The sequence below is a fragment of the Mobula hypostoma genome, chromosome 7, assembly GCF_963921235.1.
Source record: "Mobula hypostoma chromosome 7, sMobHyp1.1, whole genome shotgun sequence".
Classification (NCBI taxonomy): Eukaryota; Metazoa; Chordata; class Chondrichthyes; order Myliobatiformes; family Myliobatidae; genus Mobula; species Mobula hypostoma.
Genome location: NC_086103.1, coordinates 34,718,097 through 34,739,679, shown reverse-complemented (window position 1 = coordinate 34,739,679; position 21,583 = coordinate 34,718,097). Strand labels below are relative to the sequence as shown.

The 21,583-nt window shown below is 41.9% G+C and overlaps 1 protein-coding gene across 1 annotated transcript in view; it reads left to right on the top strand.

Moving 5' to 3' along the window:
* The window catches only part of LOC134349230 (organic cation/carnitine transporter 2-like), a 91,143-nt gene that overhangs the window by 1,372 nt on the left and 68,188 nt on the right, over window positions 1–21,583 (top strand). The window contains exon 2 of the mRNA XM_063053242.1: window positions 8,071–8,174. Coding sequence (XP_062909312.1) covers window positions 8,071–8,174 — 104 coding nt within the window. The remainder of the gene's footprint in view (window positions 1–8,070; window positions 8,175–21,583) is intronic.

Sequence of the window (21,583 nt, the reverse complement as noted above, 5' to 3'; positions counted from 1 at the left end):
GAAATGTAAAGTTACTAAAAACCATAAGCCAAAGCAATATGAATAAAAATATAGCCTAAGACACAATTTTATACGAAGTTTTAAAAAATATATTTTCTTACTAAGTGACACCCTTTCTAGCATGTCGCTTCAGACAGTCAGCCATTCTGTCTGGTGCGTAGTGTTAGGATTGGTCTCCTATCGGATTAATCAGGTCACGATAATAACCGTTCCTGACTCGACCCTTGATTTTATGAGGCCGAGGGGCTAGCTCGACGCTCCACCCGGCACGGATGGAAAGCGTGCCCCGGGGGTGGCCCGACATGGATTCGAACTCGGGAGCCTTCACTCCGAAGTCTGGCGCTGATGTCACAGCGCCACCATCCAGCACTGGGTGACATGATCAGGCTCAGACATCTAATGTGAAAATTGTGCTTGTTTTTGCTGCATAACTACTCAGTTCCGGGTTGAACTTGAGATAAGCATACACAGATTTCACTTTCAGCTGAAAGGAGACAATTTCTATCCTTGCTTTTATGCTTGTTAAACAAGAAAAGCTTGCTTACACATGTAAAAAGTTGGGTGAGGTAATCCGGGAGGGAGAGGCTGACATCACAGCCCAAGCTCGATGGGTCCATTCAATGCTCGGAAAATGCACTTCACGCTCCTCACCAGCCTACTGTCCTCCCCTCTGTACAATACAGCACTCACCAATTATCAATGGCATCCCGTATCTCACATGAAAAACTGAGAATGGACACAACCAAATAATCACAGTCCTACTGCACACTGCCATACTAGGCTGAGAGACATCTAATGAGATTGCTAATGGGGCTACACACACACAAAATGCTGGAGGAACATAGTGGGCCAAGGAGCATCCAAGGAAAGGAGTACTGTCGACATTTCGGGCTGAAACCAGTCCTGCTGAAGGGCTTCAGCCCAAAACATTGACAATACTCTTTACCATAGATGCTGCCTGGCCTGCTGAATTCCTCCAGCATTTGTGTGTGTTGCTTGGATTTCCAGCATTTGCAGATTTTCTCTTGTTTGTGATTAGAGTGCTAATGGGGCTGCTCATTCACTGCCCACCACTGCGACCGCTTCGCATGAAGTTCACAAAACAATGATTTTTTTTAATCACAATCTGTCACAGAACCCTTAAGTGACCTCTCATGGAACCCTAGCTTTCCCCAGAACCCTGGCTGAGAAATCCTGAGCTAAAGTATACCCCGTTAATCAAGTGAGGTCAAGATTATTGTCATTTAACTGTATACACATATACCGTCAAATGAGACGATTCTCTGAACCAAGTTGTAAAGCGTACATAATACACATATAATACACAATAACTGAGGAAAGTAAGGATAAATAAACAAAGTTGTTAGCATATGTACGTCTTGAGAGACAATCTTTTCTGATGTTTCTTGGGGTTGTAGTCTTGCAACTATTTGCACTTTCTAGAGTGGCTGTCCAACCCTACTCCAGAGTGACAGGCTCTTTCACAGAGGCTGCAGGTGAAGGAGGAAGGTGCTCTGGGTGATCAACTCTGGCTTTTCTTCTGGCTCTCTTGTTGATGAGCATGTTGGTTCTTGATATCTCTGCACGTTGTACACCACTTTTGACTGCAGCCCTCCATTCTATCTGGCCTTCAACGGTTTCCTCCGAGGTGCTGAGGTCGATGCCTGCCAGCTTCATGTAGTGTTTGCAGACAGCCCTGTAGCAGAGGCATGGTCTCCCTCATGGGCTTTAACCCTCACTCAGCTTGCGTTGCATCACGTCCTTTGGAATGCCTCCCTGGTTCACCTGTTTGATATGGCCCAATCATCTGAGGCGTCTGTGGCTGGGTGTGCTTGGATACTGGCGGTGTCGGCCCGCTGCAGAACCTTTGAGTTGGTGCTTCTGTCTTGCCAGGAGATGTGCAAGGTGTGCCCGAGGCAGCGTAGGTGGAATGAGTTTAGCCTCTTATCTGAAGTATAGCATCCAAGCCTCACTGGCATAGAGGAATGTGCTGAGCACGCACACCTGGCACGTACCCAGCTTTGTTTTCTTTGTGCGCTGTCTGTTGTTCCACACTCTCTTGCTCAGAATGGCCATGACAGCTGCAGCTTTGGCAATCTTGCTGTTTACCTCTGCTTCGAGGGACAGGGAGCTGGTGATGGTCAACCAAAGATAGGTGAAGAAGTCAATTACATAAAGACAGCAACCATCAATGGTGATGTTTGGGGGAGATTCTGCACCCTGGACAGAACAGATAAACAAAGTAAAGTGCATAAATTAAATATTGTGAGGTACAAACAGATTAATCCATAACACTTCGAATGCAATGCAGTAGGAAGTTCAGAAGCCTGGTGGGAACCCTGATAATACTAAGGGCCTTGTTTATGCAGCATTCCTGATAAATATCCCTGATGGCTGGTTGGGAGACCCCTATGATCCTGTCAGCTGCTCTCACAGGCTTTTGTAGGGACTTCCAGTCCAATGCTTGTCTGATCTCATGCCAGAAGAACAGGCAGTTTAATCACTTGTTTCCTAAATTCTTTTATGCAATATGCTGGAAATCCCAAAATATAAAGAATGGTGCTGGAAATATCCAGCATATTAAAGAAGCTCCTCTGTCATGATTTCAAAGGAGACAAGAGTAGCTTGTAAAGCTAGAAGAGAGGGGATGTCTCTGATAGGGCAAAGCTGGGGTTACCATGGAGCAGGGTGTAAACAAAGTAACTGGCCAATGACTGAATGATAGTGGTTAAGAATGAGAAGACAAAAAAAAGGTGGGTTTAGTAAAAGGGGAGAAATTTAAAGAAAATCTGAGGGGCAATTTTGTTTACGCAGAAAATGGTGGTTATATAGAACAATCTTCTGGAGGAGGTGGTGTGGAAAGTTGCATTTACTACATTTAAAAGGCATTTGAACCGATACTTGGACAGAAGTGGAGGGATATAAGCCCAGTGCATGGCAGGCTGTTCAAGAAGGTTCAGTCTCTTGGCATTCAGAGTGAGGCAGTAAAATGGTTTTGACATCGACTTCATGGGAACAGCTAGAAATCAGTCATAGATGGTTGCTTCTCTGTCTGGAGGCCGTAACTTGTGGTGTGCCTCAAGGATCAAAGCTGTGCCCATTGCTGTATGCCATCTACATCAATGATCTGGATGATAATTTGGCAACTTGGATTATCAGATTTGTGTGGTGAATACCAGGAAAGGCTATTGAAGCTTGCACTGGGATCTGGATCAGCTGGAAAAGTGAGCTGAAGAATGGCAGATGGAATCAAAAGCAGACAAGAACGAGGTGTTGCACTTTGGGAGGACAAATCAGAGTAGGTCTTAGACAATGAATGGTAGGACATTGGGAATACAGATCCATAATTCCTTGAAAGTGGTGTCACAGGTAGAGAGGGTGGTAAAGAGAACTTTTGGTATATTTGCCTTTATAAATCAAAATACAGGGTGCAAGAGTCGGGAGTCGGGATGCTAAACTGAAGTTGTATAAGACATGGGCAAGTCCTAATTTGGAGTGTTGTGTGCTGTTCTGGTCGTCTTTCTACAGGAAAGTTAAGAATATGACTGAAAGAGTACAGAGAAAAGTTGCTAGGTATAGATAAGGTAAATGATCACAGTTTTGTTCCTAGAATAGCGGAGCCTAAAACTAGAGGGCATAGATCTAAGGTGAGAGGAGGAAAGATTTAAAAGGGAACTGAGAGGCAATTTTTTCAGAGGATCACGGGTCAATGGAATGAGCTTTTGGAGGAAGCAGGGTATAATTACAATGTTTTAACAATTGGTACATGGATGGAGAAAGTTTAGAGAAATATGGGCCAAATACAGACAAACGGGACTGCCTCAAAAGAGGTATCTTGCTCTGAAACACCTGATATTTCATATCAGAGGAAGTACAGGTAGGTGCTAAGTAAAGGATAAATCAAAGGGACAAAGATCAAATCAAGTAGATTTGTCTCTTTGCTCCCTTAATATAATTTCCTATTTAAATAAAAGAGCCTTTTCTCATGAGAAATTCATTCCATTTTGTATTATAGAAGTTGTAATGTGTTTGTAGTCCAGGGTCTCTTTTCTCGGTAACATCTGCAAAGCTGGTTGATGCACTTAAGGCTGAAGTTGTAAGGAATAACCATGCATTAAAGTATTAGGGACTGAAACGTTACCCTAGATGATATGCTACGTAATGTTTCACTGTATGTTGGAATAACGGAAGAGATCTCGGCAGCAGGATTCAGAAGATGTTTTCAAAAAAGAAAGCAAGTGGGGCAGGAGTAGATATCCTTGATGTTGTTCAATAGTCATTGGCCCTTGGAAAGAAATTATGTGTTGACTCAAATTTGCTATAAGAAATGAGAATTTGCCATAAGAACATGAGAATAGGGGTAGTTGTGAGGGTCCACTACACAATAAGATCATTGCTGATCCTTTGTCAGTTTGAACTCACTTGATCCAGATTGTCCTTGATTCCATCAACAAAAATATGAGTTGTTACATTATCTTACAACAACTTGACTACACATAATGATAGAGGAAGCCAGCAGACCAGGCAGCATCTATGGAGGGAATAGATGATGTTTGGGCTGAGACCCTACATCAGGACATCATTTTCCTCCATAGATGATGCCTCACCTGCTAAGTTCTCCAGTATTTTGTGTATGTTGGTTCAGGTTTCCAGCATCTACAGCCTCACTGTGTGTCTCCGTTAACATATGGACTTGCTGAATCTACTCCAGGTTTTCTAGGGCAGCCCAGAAGAAGATGGAATAGATTCTGCAGATGCTGAAAATCTCTGGCAATGCATACAAATGGTAGAGGAACTCAACAGGTCAGGAAGCATCTTATAGAGGCAAACGGATCATCAATATTTTGGGTCAAGACCTTTCATGAGGTCTAGAAAGGAAGGGGGAAGACAGGAGGTTCTCCACCTCCTTCCCTTTATTCCATTGTCTACTGTCTTCTCACATCAGATTCATTTCTCTTCCAAACTTTACTTCTTCAAACTATCACCTTCCAGCTTCTCACATTGTTACATTTCACTCCCTCACCCCCACCTACCCACCTCCTTACTTGGAATCAACTATCATCTGCCAGCTTGTGATCCTCGCAATCCCTCCAGCTTTTTATTCTGGCTCCTTCCTCCTTGCTTTCCAGTCCTGATGAAGGATCTCAGCCTGAAACATCAACTGTTAATTTCCCTTTATAGACACTGTCTGATCTACTGGGTTCCTCCAGCATTTTCTATGTGCAGCCCAGAATAAATCACTTACTTTCTGGTCCAAATGAATGTGCTCCAGCCTTCCAGGTCCATCTGCAAGCAATCACTGTCCTTCCAGCCCAGGTCACTCCATTCCAGGATCCCAGGATCCCAGGACTGACCAGACACAGCCGCTTACCACAGAAGCATGGTAAGAGGTCTGTACTGCAACTGAGACTGAAACAGCATAGGTTCAAATTCCCTATCCGCACTGTACTACTAGTTAATGCCAGGCTGCTAAGAACAAAGTTGATGAATTAAGGGCAAAACTGACCTCCCAAAAAGAACTGAGGAACTGCTTTGTGCTCTGTTTTACAGAAACATGGCTTATTCCTCTTCACAACAGCCTTGATACAGGATGCCCTGAGGGTCTCTTCTTTTTCAGCGCAGCTAGCACCTTTAACCAGTCCAACCAAGAATGTGTTCCAAAATACTACCAGTATGTCTCCTGTCTCACCTGGGGACCAGACACCTTTGACTAAAGTGCCTACCCAGACAACCCACACCTACACTTTGGAAAAGCAGACCTCCAGGCTGTGCTCTTTCTCTCTGCATACACACTGAAGCTGAAACAGGATCCAGTACAGAAAGTCATTCAGTGCTGGTCAAAAGAAACAGACGATCTTCCACACAACTCTTCTGAGTCAGTAGGCTGGTCCATATTTAAAGACTCAACAAGCAGCCTAGGATGTATACCACAAACATGGGAAATTCTGCAGATGCTGGAAGTCCAATGCAACACACACAAAATACAGGAGGAATGCAGCAGGCCAGGCTACATCTATGGATGTAAACAGCCGATATTTCAGGTCAAAACCTTTCATCATGACTGATGAAGGGTCTCCGCCCAAACCATCGACTGTTTACTCTTTTGCATAGATGCTACCTGACCTGCTGAGTTCCTACAGCAGTTTGTGTGTGTTGCTTTAGATGTGTATATCACCATTGCCATGGACTTTATCAGCAAGTGTGTTGAGGGCTACGTACCAAGGCAAAAATCCATGTTTTTCCAAATCAGAAACCATGGATGAACTGGGAAATTCACTCCAACTGAAGACTAGCACTGCAGTATTCAAATCAGGCAGCTCTGACTTGTATTAGCCATTGTAAAGCTATCAGGGATGGCAAGAGATAATGCCACTCCAAAATTGAGTACCCCCTCTTGCCAGGGTGCTCTCAACACAGCTTCTATCCTGCTGTTAAATATTCAACATTCAAGATTCAAGATTATATATATAAGAACAAACCTATTAAACACAATGTACAAATAAGTGTGGAGAGTGGCTGTATATAAATAAGATTAGCTTATATACAGTACAGTACATTGACTGATTGCTTGTACGTAAGGTGACACTGACAGGAAATGATGAAGTGACAAAGTGTCTCTTGGCAAGAGGAGCTCTTCTAGATTGCAGCAGGACATATGAAAACATGTAGGACATGACTGTATCAGTGTAGGTATGAGGTGTGGAGTGTAAGCATAAAGTGGCGGTACATGGGGGCTGGGGGCAAAGTGTGTTGAAGGGTTATAGAGAGGAATGGCTGATGTCGATATATTGCTGGTGGGTTACTGTATGGAGGTGTTGGTCAGCCTGAGGGCTTGGGGATGTAAATGTTTTTGAGTCTAGTGGTCGTGGTGTGCATGCTGTATAACCTCTTCCCTGACTGAAGTGGGACAAACAAGCAGGGTAATGTTGGCCTTTTTCTGGCATCTTTCTGTATATGTGCCCTTGATGGCAGGTAGGCTAGCGTACATTGTAGAGCTGTCACGTCTGCCGCAATGCAGCATTTCAGGAAGTGCTATTAAGAATATTGAATCATTTCTAAGTATGATGAGATGGGCTCTTGACCTCACAATCCACCTCGTTTTGACCTTTCACCTTATTGTCTACCTGCACTATACTTTCTCTGTAACTGCAACACTTCATTCTGCACTGTTATTGTTTTACCTTATACTACCTCAACGCACTGTTGTAATTAATTGATCTGTATGAACAGTATTACGCAAGATAAGTTTTTCATTATACTTTGGTATATGTAATACTAATAAACCAAATTTCCAATTTACCAGCCTTGAATATATGCAACTAAACATTCTCAACATGGTAAGGAAGTGATTTCCAAGGAATCACCATCTCGGAAGAAATTGTTTCTGTATATCTATCCTCATTGACAATTGCCTTATATTTAGGCTATCTCTCAAGTTCTAGACCTCCCCAGCCAAGGGAAACAACCTCTCATAATCCTAGAATCTTGGATACTTAAATCCCAATGCAATATGAACAATGAGATAAACACATTTAATTATTTCTGGTTATGCATATTATTGAACTAAAATTATTCATAACACTGTCAAAAGAAAAGCAATGTAATTTTACAGCTATTCCATATTCTTCAAAGGTGCCATAGAATGTTTCATATCTGTCAAAGAAAACAGCTGGATTCACAAGTTTATCAATTCATCCAAAACATATCATGACATGGCATTTTTAACTTGTCATGGGACATTGCTCATATTATAACACTAATTAAGTTCCAAAAAACTGTAACTTTATAATCTCTGAGGCCACATTACAGGCAAAGATAGTTGTGGCAATGGGAGTTGTTTCTCATTCTGGAAGAAAATATATAGTTCACATAACTGTATATGCTTTAGATTATTAAATGAGATTTGAAGCTCTAGACTAATGGTTTGGACATTTGTTTGTCACTTTTGAGACTCATCAAAGAAGTTGACTGAGATTTGCACCTGTTTTGAAAGTCCATAGTGCATGGATTTAGATCCAATATAATGTAGCACATATTTGGACCCCTCATTTTCTTCTTGTTTCTTTTTAGTGGGACTTGGTATGTAAAGATGATTGGAAAGCTCCGTTTTCTGTGTCGATGTTCTTTGCAGGCGTGCTGGTTGGTTCCCTTGTTTCTGGCCAATTATCAGACAGGTGAGTTATCTCCTTTATTTAGTTTTGCCCCAAGGTAGTTTTTATTGTCATTCTTATTTGCTATTTGTAAGAGCTACTATGTTTTTGAGTTAAAGTTCAACGTTAAAAGTTCAGAGTAAAATCTATTATCGAAGTACACATACAGCTATATCATTATATCCAACCCTGAGATTCATTGTCATGCAGATATACTCAGTAAATGCATAGAATAATAACTGTAACAGAATCAATGAACGCACACACCAACTTGGGCTTTCTACCACTGTGCAGAAAACAACACACTGTGCAAATACAAAAATAAGTAATTAATAAATAAATAAATCAGCAATAAATATCAAGAACATGAGAGAAGAGTCTTTGAAAATCAGTCCATAGGTTGTGGAAACATTTCAATGTGGGGCAAGTGAAGTTGAAGGAAGTTATCCATTTTGTTCAAGAGTCTCATGATTCAGCAGTCGTGAGTGCAAATCAAATTTGCTTAATTGAGTGTAGGCCTCTTTGTGATAATGAGAAACCATGAAATTCATTACATCATTTGATTTTAAAATATAGTTTTACATTCAAAGTAACTATTGATCATTGATCCAATGGGAGGTTGGTCAAGAAGTTCCAGTTGCTCGCCATTCAGGATGGAGTAGTAAATTAGATTAGACATTAGCTTTGAGGGAGAAGTCAATCAGTGATAGTAGAGGGTTGTCTCTCTTACTGGAGGCCTGTGACTAGTGGTGTGGTGCAGGGACTGGTGCTGTATCCTTTGTTGCTTGTCATCTTTATCAATGATCTGGATAATAATGTTGTTGAGTGGATCAATAAATTTGCAGATGACCCCCAAGGTTGGGGGTGTAGTGGCCAGCGAGGAAGACAAGAATGTTGATAGATCTGTTATCAAAAGTCTGTCTGTCAACATTCTTGTAAATTTTGTCTGTATTCTTTCAACCTTGTTTACACCTTTCCTTTTGAAAGGGAACCAAAACGGCACACAATACTCCAAATTAGGCCTCGCCAACGTCTTATACACTTCAACATAACATCCAATCATTTGTCTTCAACCTATAAAAGAATGAGTAGGTTAGGACTGTAATCCTTGGAACGTAGAAGATTGAAAGGAGATTTGATGGAAGTATACAAAATGATGAATGGTATAGATAGGGTAAATTCAAGCAGATGTTCTCCACTGTGGCTGGTTGCGACTACAACCAGAGGTTATAGGTTAAGGCTGAAAGGTGGAAAGTTTAAGGGAAATATGAGGGGAAACATCTTCACTCAGATGGTCATGAGAGTGTACAATGAGCTGCCAGCACAAATGGTGCATGCAAGCTCGATTTCAACATTTAAGAGAGGTTTGGATAGGTACGTGGGTGGTAGAGGTACGGGGGGCGGGGGGCGGGGGGGTGTGCTATGGTCCCAGTAGTGCAGGTGGATGGGAGTAGGCAGTTTAAATATTTTCTGCAAAACAGGCCAAGGGGCCTGTTTCTGTTCTGTCCTTATCTATGACTCTATGAAATGTCGACGACAGTGCACTAAGCAAGCATATTCCTTTGACTTAAGGTCAAAGGAAAATGGCTGGGTTATCTGCTTCAGTTAATCATTATGTGAAAATATTATGCCAGAAAGCACTTGCTGCTGTAGATGAAACATGAGATGTTGGATTATATTTTAGGTCCAGAATGGGACTACGTGTGATCATCAGCAGACTTCCCCATTCCTGACATTATGCAAACAGAAAATCATTCATAATGACTGAATGCTGCCTCATTAAGAAATACTGCTGCATTATCCTGTGGCTATGATAAATGGCCTCTGGATAGCCAGAGTATAATATTTGTTAGCTGTAGCTTCAGCCACTTTAAAGGTTTTCACTGTGAGCTTTGCTATCTGACACCGATGTGCTACATTTGAGCTGAGGACAGTTACACTTTTCTGATATTCATCCACTGCAATATTAAAAGTAGATGGACATGTATCATCTCACCAAGCATAGCTCCACCTCTTCTACACTGATGATCTTTGAGGCCAGGGTTTTGGGTTTTGATCCCAACTCCTTGGTTTCTCTTCTTATTATTATCTTGTTTTATTTTTTTTTCTTTCACAGGGTATGGATAATGCTAGCATTGCTATCAATTAATTGTCAATTCTGGATTGTCCCAAAATGAAATTGCAGTTAACCTTTGGATATACATTGCTGTGGGTTCTATTGCGGTCAAGATCTGAAACCTTAAGTGTCAATCATCTTGGTGGGTTTGGAGTCAAATAAAGACCCAACTGTGTAAGGAAAGCAGATTTCCTTTTCCTAAACAACAGGAATTCTGCAGATGCTGGAAATTCAAGCAACACACATCAAAGTTGCTGGTGAACGCAGCAGGCCAGGCAGCATCTGTAGGAAGAGGTGCAGTCGACGTTTCAGGCCGAGACCCTTCGTCAGGACTAACTGAAGGAAGAGTGAGTAAGGGATTTGAAAGTTGGAGGGGGAGGGGGAGATCCAAAATGATAGGAGAAGACAGGAGGGGGAGGGATGGAGCCAAGAGCTGGACAGGTGATAGGCAAAAGGGGATACGAGAGGATCATGGGACAGGAGGTCCGGGAAGAAAGAAAAGGGGGGGGGGACCCAGAGGATGGGCAAGAGGTATATTCAGAGGGACAGAGGGAGAAAAAGGAGAGTGAGAGAAAAAATGTGTGCATAAAAATGAGTAACAGATGGGCCACCTCCCCCTCGTACCCCATCTGTTACTTATTTTTATGCACACATTTTTTTCTCTCACTCTCCTTTTTCTCCCTCTGTCCCTCTGAATATACCTCTTGCCCATCCTCTGGGTCCCCCCCCCCTTGTCTTTCTTCCCGGACCTCCTGTCCCATGATCCTCTCGTATCCCCTTTTGCCTATCACCTGTCCAGCTCTTGGCTCCATCCCTCCCCCTCCTGTCTTCTCCTATCATTTTGGATCTCCCACTCCCCCTCCAACTTTCAAATCCCTTACTCACTCTTCCTTCAGTTAGTCCTGACGAAGGGTCTCGGCCTGAAACGTCGACTGCACCTCTTCCTACAGATGCTGCCTGGCCTGCTGCGTTCACCAGCAACTTTGATATGTGTTCCTTTTCCAACGTACATTTGTGAATGTACAGAGGAGGAAGAAGATGCTCAGCAAAGCCATATTATCAGTGAAATCAGTAGTAATGGCTTCATTGTTCACCTTGGCTTTGTCTGCTGCAAAAGGCAAGGTCTCCCAGTGATCACCCATTTCAATTTGACCCCATTCTTATGTCTGTCCTCTACTGCTGCAATGAAACCAAGCTCAGGTTGAAGGAGCAAGACTTCATATTCCATCTGGGTAGCCTCCAGTCTGATGGCATGAACATCAATTAATCTAACTTCCAATAAGTGCTACACCTCCTCTGTTTTAATGCTCCCTCTCTCATGCCTTCTCTTATCATCTTCCCATCTCCCTCCTCTGGTGCTCCTCCTCTTTCCCATTCTTCCATGGTCCATTGCCGCCTCCTTCAGCCTTTTACCTCTTCCATTATCACCTCCCAGCTCCTAACTGAAACTCTTTTCCCGCCCACCCAACTTTCTCCTCTCCTACCACCTGCCAGTTTGTGCTCATTCCCCTCCTCTACCTTTTTTATTCAGGGTTCTGCCTTCTTCCATCAGTCTTGATGAAGAGTCAACTGTTTATTCCGCTCCATAGATGCTGCACCACTTGTTGAGTTCCTTCAGCATTTTGTATGTTTTGCTCAATAGTCAGGTTGTTTCTGCAGGCAAAGGCATGATTTTATTCTATGTATTTTACATGACTGTTGCTGCAAAGAATTTCAAAGAGGAAAGATTAAATTACATGAGCCTCTTCCAATAGCACAGGCTGAAAGAAGGATGTAATCAACTGGTAGATTGCTGGGAAAGAGGGAAGTTATTACAAACCAGCACTTCAGTAGTGGCAAACTTTGGATTACAACTAACACCAATGACAAGTGAATAACACTCAGTGGCCACTATTTTAGGCACTTCCTGTACGTAATAAAGTGGCCACTCAGTGCACGTTTGTGGTCTTCTACTGCTATAGCCCATCTGTGTCAAGGTTTGATGTGTCAGCTATTTGGAGATGCTCTTCTGCAACCATAGTTGTAATGCATTGTTAGTTAAGTTACTGTCACCTTCCTGTCAGCTTGAACCAGTCTAGCCTTTCTCCTCTGACCTCTTTCATCAACAGGGCATTTTTGCCCATAATGTGGCAGCAATTCAAAGCACGAAGGCATACAAACATAGTCAAGAGGTTGAGTGATTGCTCAGACCAACATCAGAATGGTGAAGAAATGTAATCTATGTGTCTTTGACACTGGAATGGTTATTGGGGCCAGACAGACTGGTTTGAGTATCACCAAAATTGCTGATCTCCAGGATTTTTATGCATAACAGTCTCTAGAGCTTAGAGTGGTGTGAAAAACAAAAAAAAAAAATCCAGTGAATGGCAGTTCTGTGGGCAGAAATGCCTTGTTAGTGAGAGGTTGGAGGAAAATGGCAAGACTGGTTCAAGTTGGCATGAAGGCAACAGTAACTCATATAACCATGCATTATCACAGTAGTGTGTAGAAGAGCATTTCTGAATGCACAGTACACCAAACCCTGAAGTGGATGGGCTACAGCTGCTGAAGATCCTGAACATGTACTGAGTGGCCATTTTATTAGGTACAGGAGGTACTAATAAAGTGGCCACTGAGTCTATGTTAAGTCTCGTCTCAAAGGGAAAGAGAAGAGAAAATACATTCATAAGTTTTCAAAAGTGGTAAAACTCTTGGGCAACAGTTCATCATCATCATCATTATGGACCATCTTGTATGATGTAGAAATCATGGTCTATCCATGACCATGATTGCTCTTGGCAAATTTTTCTACAGGAGTGGCTTGTCTTTGCTATCTGGGCAGTGTCTTTACAAGATGGGTGACTCCAGCTGTTATAAAGAAGATGTAACTATGCTTGCCTTCATTAGTCAATGCATTGTCTTCAAGTGTCACAAAATAAAGTTACAGCTTTATAAAGCTCTGCTTCGGCCACATCAGAAACGTTGCAATAATTTCTGGTTGCCCCATTATAGGAAGGATGTGGATACTGTAGAGAAGGTTCTGAAGAGACTTCCCTGGTTGCTCTTGGATTAGAAGACATGTGCTATAAGGAGAGCGTGGAAGAAATGGAGTTATTTTCCTTGGGGTGGTGGAAGCTAAGGGGAAATTTAGTAGAAGCTATTAAAATGAAAAATATAGGTAGATCATCAGTACTTTTTTGTCCCAGGACCAAAATGCCTAACAGTAAAGGGTATGCATTTAAGATGAGAGGGAGACATTTCAAAGGAGGTGTCTGGGGAAAGATTTTTTACAATAGAGTGGTGGGTGCCGGGAATGCACTGGTAGGGGTGGTGCCAGAGGCAAATATGACTGAGGTGTTAAAGAGACTTTCAGATAAGTACATGGAAATGTAGAAAATAGAAGGATATGGATGTGGGCAGACTGAAAAGATTAGTTTGATTAGACATCATTAGCTTAGTTATTCAACATAATGTTGTGGGCCAAAGGGCCTGTTCTTGTGCTGTTCAATGTTCCAGAAAATCTTAAATCAGAATACAGAAAGCTAATTTTGGTGTGGGGAATAAATATCAGTGTGAGAATGTTTGGTTGGCAGCAAGCATACAGACTTATTTAGATTTAACAAAGTTGAGGGAAAGCACAAACATAGGTCGAAAATACAAATTTTCAATTAGAGCAAAAATACTAGATAGAGCTGCAGCAAAAGTTGACTGGAAAAATCTCTATAAAGTTAATTGGTGATAGTGTGGGACATATCCAAGTACACGGCAGAGTTCAGAGCAGATACATTCTCAGTACAAAGAAGGCTGGAGCTTCCAATTCTACAAAGCGCTGAAGGTGGAGAAGTACTCTGGATTGAGTGAGGCAGTGAATGCTTAAGCTCACTATTAATGTTCTGCAATACTGCAACCCTAAACGTAGGAACTGCAAACTGTCCATCAATATATTACCAGCAAGTAAAATCAAAGAAAGCCCGAAGATTTTTCATTTTATAAATACTGCACATGGGAAAGATGAAGAGGTCTTGAAGAGAGATTTTAGGGAGCTAGGGTAGGTCTGCCAGAGGACACAGAAATACAGGACCACCAGGGTAGTAATATCTGGATTGCCGACTGCCCCACAATAGTGAGGCAAGAACAGGGTAATTTGACAGATGAAAGTGTGGCTGAGGATCTGGTGCATGGGGAAGGGTTTCAGATTTATGGATCATTGGAATCTCTTCTGGGGAAAGTAGGGCCTGTACAAAAGGGACGGGTTACACCTGAACCAGAAGGGGACCAATGTCAATGTGGGCAGCTTTGCTGGAGCTGTTCGGGAGGGTTTAAACTAATTTTGTAGGGGCATGGGGACTGGACTGGTTGGGCAGAGAATGTGGTAGTTTATTACAAAGAGAGGATGTGTGTGAGACTGCTAGCAAGGAGAGGCTGGTGAAAGGGAAAAATTGCAGTCAACAGGATGAGTTGCAATGGAAAAGGCAGACAAAATTGAAAAGGGTGAATACAAGACTGAAGGCATTACATTTGAATGCACGCAGTGTACGGAGTAAGGTAGATGAACTTGAAACATAGGTACAGATCGGTATGTATGATGTTGTAGGCATCACTGAATCATGGCTGAAGAAGATTATAGCTGGGACATTAATGTCCAAGGTTACACATTGTATCAAAAGGATAAGCAAATAGTCAAAGGGGAATGCATGGCTCTGTTAATAAAACATGAAATCAAATCATTAGAAAGAGATGACATAGGGTTGGAAGGTGGAGAATTCATTGTGGGTAGAGCTAAGGAACTGCAAGGGTAAAAAGACCCTGATGGGAGTTATATATAGACCCCCAAACAATAGTAAAGATGTGATCTACAAATTACAAAGGGAGATAGAAAATACATGTGAAAAGGGCAAGGTTACAATAGTCACTGGGGATTTTAATATATATGCAGGTAGATTGGGAAAATCAGGTAGGTGCTAGATCCCAAGAGGAATCTGTAGTACGTCTATGAGATTGCTTTTTAGAGCAGCTCATGGTTGAGCCCAATAGGAGATCTGCTATTCTGAATTTTGTGTTATGCAATGAACCAGAATTGATTAGAGAGACTAACAGAAAGGAATCCTTAGGGAGAAGTGGTCATACTACAATAGAATTCACCCTGAGGTTTGAGAAGGAGAAGCTAAAGTCAGATGTATCATTATTATGGTGGAGTAAAGGAAATTTCTAAGGCATGAGAGATGAGCTGGCCGTAACACCTTCTCTATAGTCATAGTCATAGTCATACTTCATTGATCCCGAGGAAAATTGGGTTTCGTTACAGTTGCACCAACCAAGAATAGAGTATAAATATAGCAATATAAAACCATAAAAAATTAAATAATAATATGTAAATTATGCCAGGAAATAAGTCCAGGACCAGCCTAATGGCTCAGGGTGTCTGACTCTCCAAGGGAGGAGTTGTAAAGTTTGATGGCCACAGGCAGGAATGACTTCCTATGACGCTCTGTGTTACATCTCGGTGGAATGAGTCTCTGGCTGAATGTACTCCTGTGCCCAACCAGTACGTTATGTAGTGGATGGGAGACATTGTCCAAGATGGCATGCAACTTGGAAAGCATCCTCTTTTCGGACACCACCGTTAGAGAGTCCAGTTCCATCCCCACAACATCACTGGCCTTACAAAAAGCCAGGAGGTTTATTCAAAAGGTTCAAAGGAACATCTAAACAAGCCTGATGCATTTTGGAAACAAGTCCTGTGGACTGATGAAGTTGAAGTAGAACTTTTTGGCCGCAATGAGCAAAGGTATGTTTGGACAAAAAAAGGTAGAGAATTTCATGAAAAGAACCCCTCTCCAACTGTTAAGCACAAGAGTGGATCGATCATGCTTTGGGCTTGTGTTGCAGCCTGTGGCAAAGGGAACATTTCACTGCTAGAGGGAAGAATGAATTCAATTAAATACCAGCAAATTCTGAAAGCAGACATCACACCGTCTGTAAAAAAGCCAAAGATGAAAAGAGGATGGCTTCTACAACCAGATAATGAACCTAAGCACACCTCAAAATCCACAATGGACTACCTCAAGAGGCGCAAGCTGAAGGTTTTGCCATGGCCCTCACAGAGCCCAACCTAAACATCATCGAGAATCTGTGGATAGACCTCAAAAGAGCAGTGCATGCAAGACAGCCCAAGAATCTCACAGAACTAGAAAGCCTTTTGCAAGGAAGAATGGGTGAAAATCCCCCAAACAAGAATTGAAAGACTCTTAGCTGGCTACAAAGAGCATTTACAAGCTGTGATACTTGCCAAAGCGGGTGTTACTAAGTTCTGCCATGCAGGGTGCCCAAACTTTTGCTTTGGGCCCTTTTTCTATTATTTTGAAACTGTAAAAGATGGAAATAAAAAAAGTTTTCTTGCTTAAGATATTAAAGAAATGTGTCATCTTTAACTTTATGCCTTTTGGAAATCAGTTCATCTTTTACTCGCTTAGCTATTCACAGTAACATAAATTTTGACCAGGGGTACCCGTACTTTTGCATGCCACTGTTTACTAGTTCAATTCAGGATATAGAGGACATTTATAGGGATTCAAAAGGGAAAAAAGAGTTCAAGTGCCAGAAATTGGGGAAAAAAATTGCAGAAAATATTAGAAATTTGCAGGTAAGGAAGTATCTTTGGAGAGAGAAGCAAAATCATTTCCTTGAAATATTAAAGTATTTTCCACAATTGTAGCCTGAACTGTTGACTATTTCCAACATTCTCTATAATTGGTTACTTCTGCTTTACATCGCTGTTGCCAGGGTTGGAGAAATTAGTATGAGGAAACATGGGCTAGGTTGGAATTATCTTTTTATAGGATAGAGGATGTGGAAAGCATATCTGATTGTGGTATCACACATAAAAGTTGCTGGTGAACGCAGCAGGCCAGGCAGCATCTATAGGAAGAGGTACAGTCTAGAAAGTCTCACCTTTGTCAAATGATAACGATGTGCAATTTAAAATTGAATCAATGAATGGCTAGCACAAATTGAAGAAGAGTTAACCAACTTCAAAATCTGCATCCAATCCTCCGTCATAAAAGTCAAATTGAGTTCCTTTTCCCAAACCTGTTTAATCTTAGATAAAGGATGCTTATCCCATTGTAATAATAAATTATAAATTCTTCCAATAGAACCTTGATCGAAGGATTCATACTCATAATAGTATCTAACACGTCAGCCTCCAATATGTAAGGAAAAATATTTAAATGTTTTTGTAAAAAATGTCCAACTTGAAGGTATTGCAGAAAGTGTGATAAATGTAATACTGAGATAGCTACACTGACACATATGTTTTGGTCCTGTTCTATATTAGAACAGTTTTGGAAGTCAGTTTTTTCAACAACTTCTAAAGCACTTAAAATTAATCTACAACCTAATGAATTAACTGCTTTTTGGAATAATTCCTCAAAATATTCATGGTATTTCTGTGTCTGACCAACATGTTATTGAGTTTGTTACATTGATAGCTAGGAGGGCCATTTTGATGAAATGGAAGGATACATCAGCTCCCACTTTGTCACAATGGTTCTCTCAAGTGATGCTATGTCTTAGTTTGGAGAAAATTAGAAGTCGAACCTTTGAATCTTTATTTGATTTTGAGAAAAGATGGGGCTCATTTGCTCATTATTATCATTTAAGCTAATTGACAGAGTTTTTCCACAATCTAATTGTAAATTTTTTGGTATATTTTCTTTTCTTGCTGGCGGTTTGATGTATATTTTTAGAAGCTTTCTGTATGATGCATGGCTCCGGGGTTGTACACCTAATGGGGTTTTTTTCTCACTTTTTCTGCCTAGTAGGTTTTTTTTGTTATCACAAATTTTTTTCAATCTTTAAGGTAATGTCTTTTTTGAGACATTGTAAGTGTTGTTACTTCAAGGTACTCATGTTATTTCTTTTGTATAATATAACAATAAAAAGATTTGTAAAGAAAGGAAGAGGTACAGTCAACGTATCGGGCCGAGACCCTTCCTGAAACATCGACTGTGTCTCTTCCTATAGATGCTGCCTGGCCTGCTGTGTTCACCAGCAACTTTTCTGTGTGTTGCTTGAAATTCCAGCATCTGCAGATTTCCTCGTGTTTCTGATTGTGGTTTATGAGGTTTAGAATGAGTGGAAGTCAGGTAACCCAACTCAGGAGGCAACACAGTTTTAAGGAAATGACTGTTTGGTGATGTTGACAGGTAATAAGAACCTACAGCCCTAGAGATAATTGGAGCAGAACCCATCATGTACTAAAAGTTACCAGACCTATCATAGATCATTGGGCTACAAGTGAAGTCACAAGCAAGAGTCCTGTCCTAATAAAGGGTCTCAGCCTGAAACGTTGACTGCTTACTTTTTTCCATAGGTGCAGCCTGGCCTGCTGAGCTCCTTCAGGATTTTGTGTGTGTTAAAATTGAAGTCAACTTGGTCTTTCATACAAGGTATATTAAGAACATTATAGGTTGAAATATTCCCTTCAATACTTTATTATTATGTGATAGGTATATTCACCAAAAGCCATCTTTGAGGCATTCAGCGAGGTCATACCAAAAATTAAGTTGGAATCTAGAGATTCACTGTGCATAAGTAAGATCCAGCTTAATTTCTAGTCTATCCTTGCTGAATTCCTGGTTTCGTATGATGACTGTGTAATGCCCTGGTTGAGATTTTTACTGCTATGCTGTAGGTACTTCATTTTAGCAGTTACGTAAAAGCAGATTAGAATGTTTTGGTTTTGGCTATCCCTTTCCCTATACCATCATAAACGGAATTAGAATTGCAACATCTTGCAATATTATATTGGGCTCTTCCTGACGGGTGGTACTCACGGTAGGAAGCATCCTTCTTCCTGATGAACATATTCACCTTTAATGTTAGTTCCCTTCGGTGTTGATTGGGATTCGAAAGCTAGGTCCCAGTAATATGTCAAAGCTCGTCGCATTCGATTTCGGTATGTCAGGCCAATCCATATTATTACTTTTAATCCTGTTGGCTAACTTAGTTGGTAAACACTTGAGCAGTAGGGCATTAAACTGGGGGAGCGGATTCCATTATTAGAGGCTTGGTCTCCTGCGAAAGTGCCATAGCAGGCCATAAATCGCTCCCAATAGTCTGGTCCTGATTTCCCAGGCTTAGGTTTGCATTCAAGTACTTTAGTGATATTACAGGTTGTTGGAGAGCCTTCTCCAAGGCTTGAATAATCCGGACTGTCTGTCTGTTCATTCTCATTATGGATTCCCACCGGTAACTCCTGATAGGTTTGGTATCTTAATTCTGCCTTCCATTTTCACCCCCCCGCCCAACATCAGATGAGAGAATCAGCAGCAAAGACCAAATAAATCTTGCGGGGTCGCATTATACATTTGTATAGTACTGCGGACATACTATGCAAACTGTGCTGGTTTTTCTTTTCTGTCGGGGGCCTGATTCACGATCGTTACCATCTCTTGAGGCTTCCAGGGTGCATACGAGGCTGTCCCTCCTCGGCTGCTCGTGGACTGGGCAGCTTTTGGGTAGGCAATTGTCTCTGTGGAGCCCTTAACTCTAGGGTTTTATTGGATTCTTCCCTCCCTGTCTCAGATTAATCCCTGGTATTCCCTTTCTGGATCTCAGGATACAGGGAGCCTTCCCTTTCCTGCCGCTGCTGTTTTACCCGAGCGGCCGCCGTATCAAGTACTGGGAGGATTGGGGTTCGGAAGTACTGGGTGCACTCGGCCTCTGGTAAGGTGGGGAATAAGGTGGGTGCCCAATCCTCATCACGGTCACTGTCCTTAAACAGGGTCGGTATGCCAGATATGGGTTCGGGATCCCGTATTGGCCCTAGATCTTCGCGTGCGGCACTGCCAATTTTAAACCTTCCTTTCTGTCTATATCTGCTTTTACCTGTTTTCTTTATTTTTTGTTATCTCTTTATTCTCCCTTCTACCCATTAGCACTCCGCCTGCAGTGTCTCCCAACTCTTGGGAGTCCCTTCTGCTGTACATACCTCTATCTCTTTATCACATGCATTATTCCTCCAGCTGGCCAGTAAGGTACCATTCCATTTAATATGGGCTCTCCCTTTCCATTCTTTAATCAATAATTTCCACTTTTTACCGCAGTTCTTTTCCCAAATGTACTGCTCATTTCCCCTGGTGGCCACACTGTTTCCCTACGTAAACACGAGGAATTCTGCAGATGCTGGAAATTCAAGTCTGATGCCAAACCAAGTTATCAGACGATTGATGCTAATGAGAGAAATAAGGGAGACAATGGAGAAATGTTCAAAATGTTAATGAGAGAGGAGAGAGTGATTAATGGAAAAGAAACACAATTCAGAATATTGACAGACCAGTTGCTTTGAACCTGAACTGTTTGAAGTTTGATGGACAGGTGAAACCCCAGCAGGGGGATAAAAAGAACAGGTTCGCTAAGGCACAGGACACACCACGAGATCATGAGATAACGAGACCCTGGAAGAGCAGTGTGGCCCCACAAATTGGTGGGGGTTTGGATGTCCGGTTCGTGGGAACCGACCATAGACTAACAGGGTGTAAAGGTACGATTGGTGGCAACCGAGTGTGTGTGTCCGCCCCTGCCTGGGTGCCGGGTTCACCGTGGAAGAACGGTCATATCCGGAATGGAGGGATCACAGTTGGCAACCACAGCGGGATAGAAGACATAAAAGGATCCACCCGAAAACCAGCTGCGAAGACATCAAAGGTCTGCCTGAATCAAATTGCACCCACCCCTCTCCAATGGCAGAATGGCGATTACTGTGAACTGTACTAAGCTGAACTGAACTCTGCATCACTTAAGACTGATCATTTTACCCCTAGACTGTGACAGAGCTTGGTTTGACTCCTATTACCCTAGCTCTGTGTACATGTGTGTATTATCATTGCTAACCTGTTGCATTTATATCCTTACAATTAGAGTACTGTGTTACTTATTTCTTTAATAAAACATTATTAGTTCCCAGTAATCCAGACTCCAATGAGTGCTCCATTTCTGCTGGTTTGGCAACCCAGTTACGGGGTACATAACATAAGTGGGGGCTCGTCCGGGATTTTGAATGCCAAATTTGGGACTGGGTAAATTGATTGGGTTAAAATTCCCGAAAGAAAGTAAGGGCAAACAGCAGAAATGGAGATTGAGGAATTTCTAAAGGCGCCAACCTTGGAGGCATTAGAGGATGCCAGGAAATCAGAATTGGCGACTGTTGTCGAACGGTTGAATCTTTTTAAAGGGAAGTCGACAATGAGGAGAGCGGAGATGCACAGAGCTGTCATTGAGCATTATGTATCTAAAGGTGTGTTTCCCCAAGGGGAGCTGGAGGTGGTATCTATGG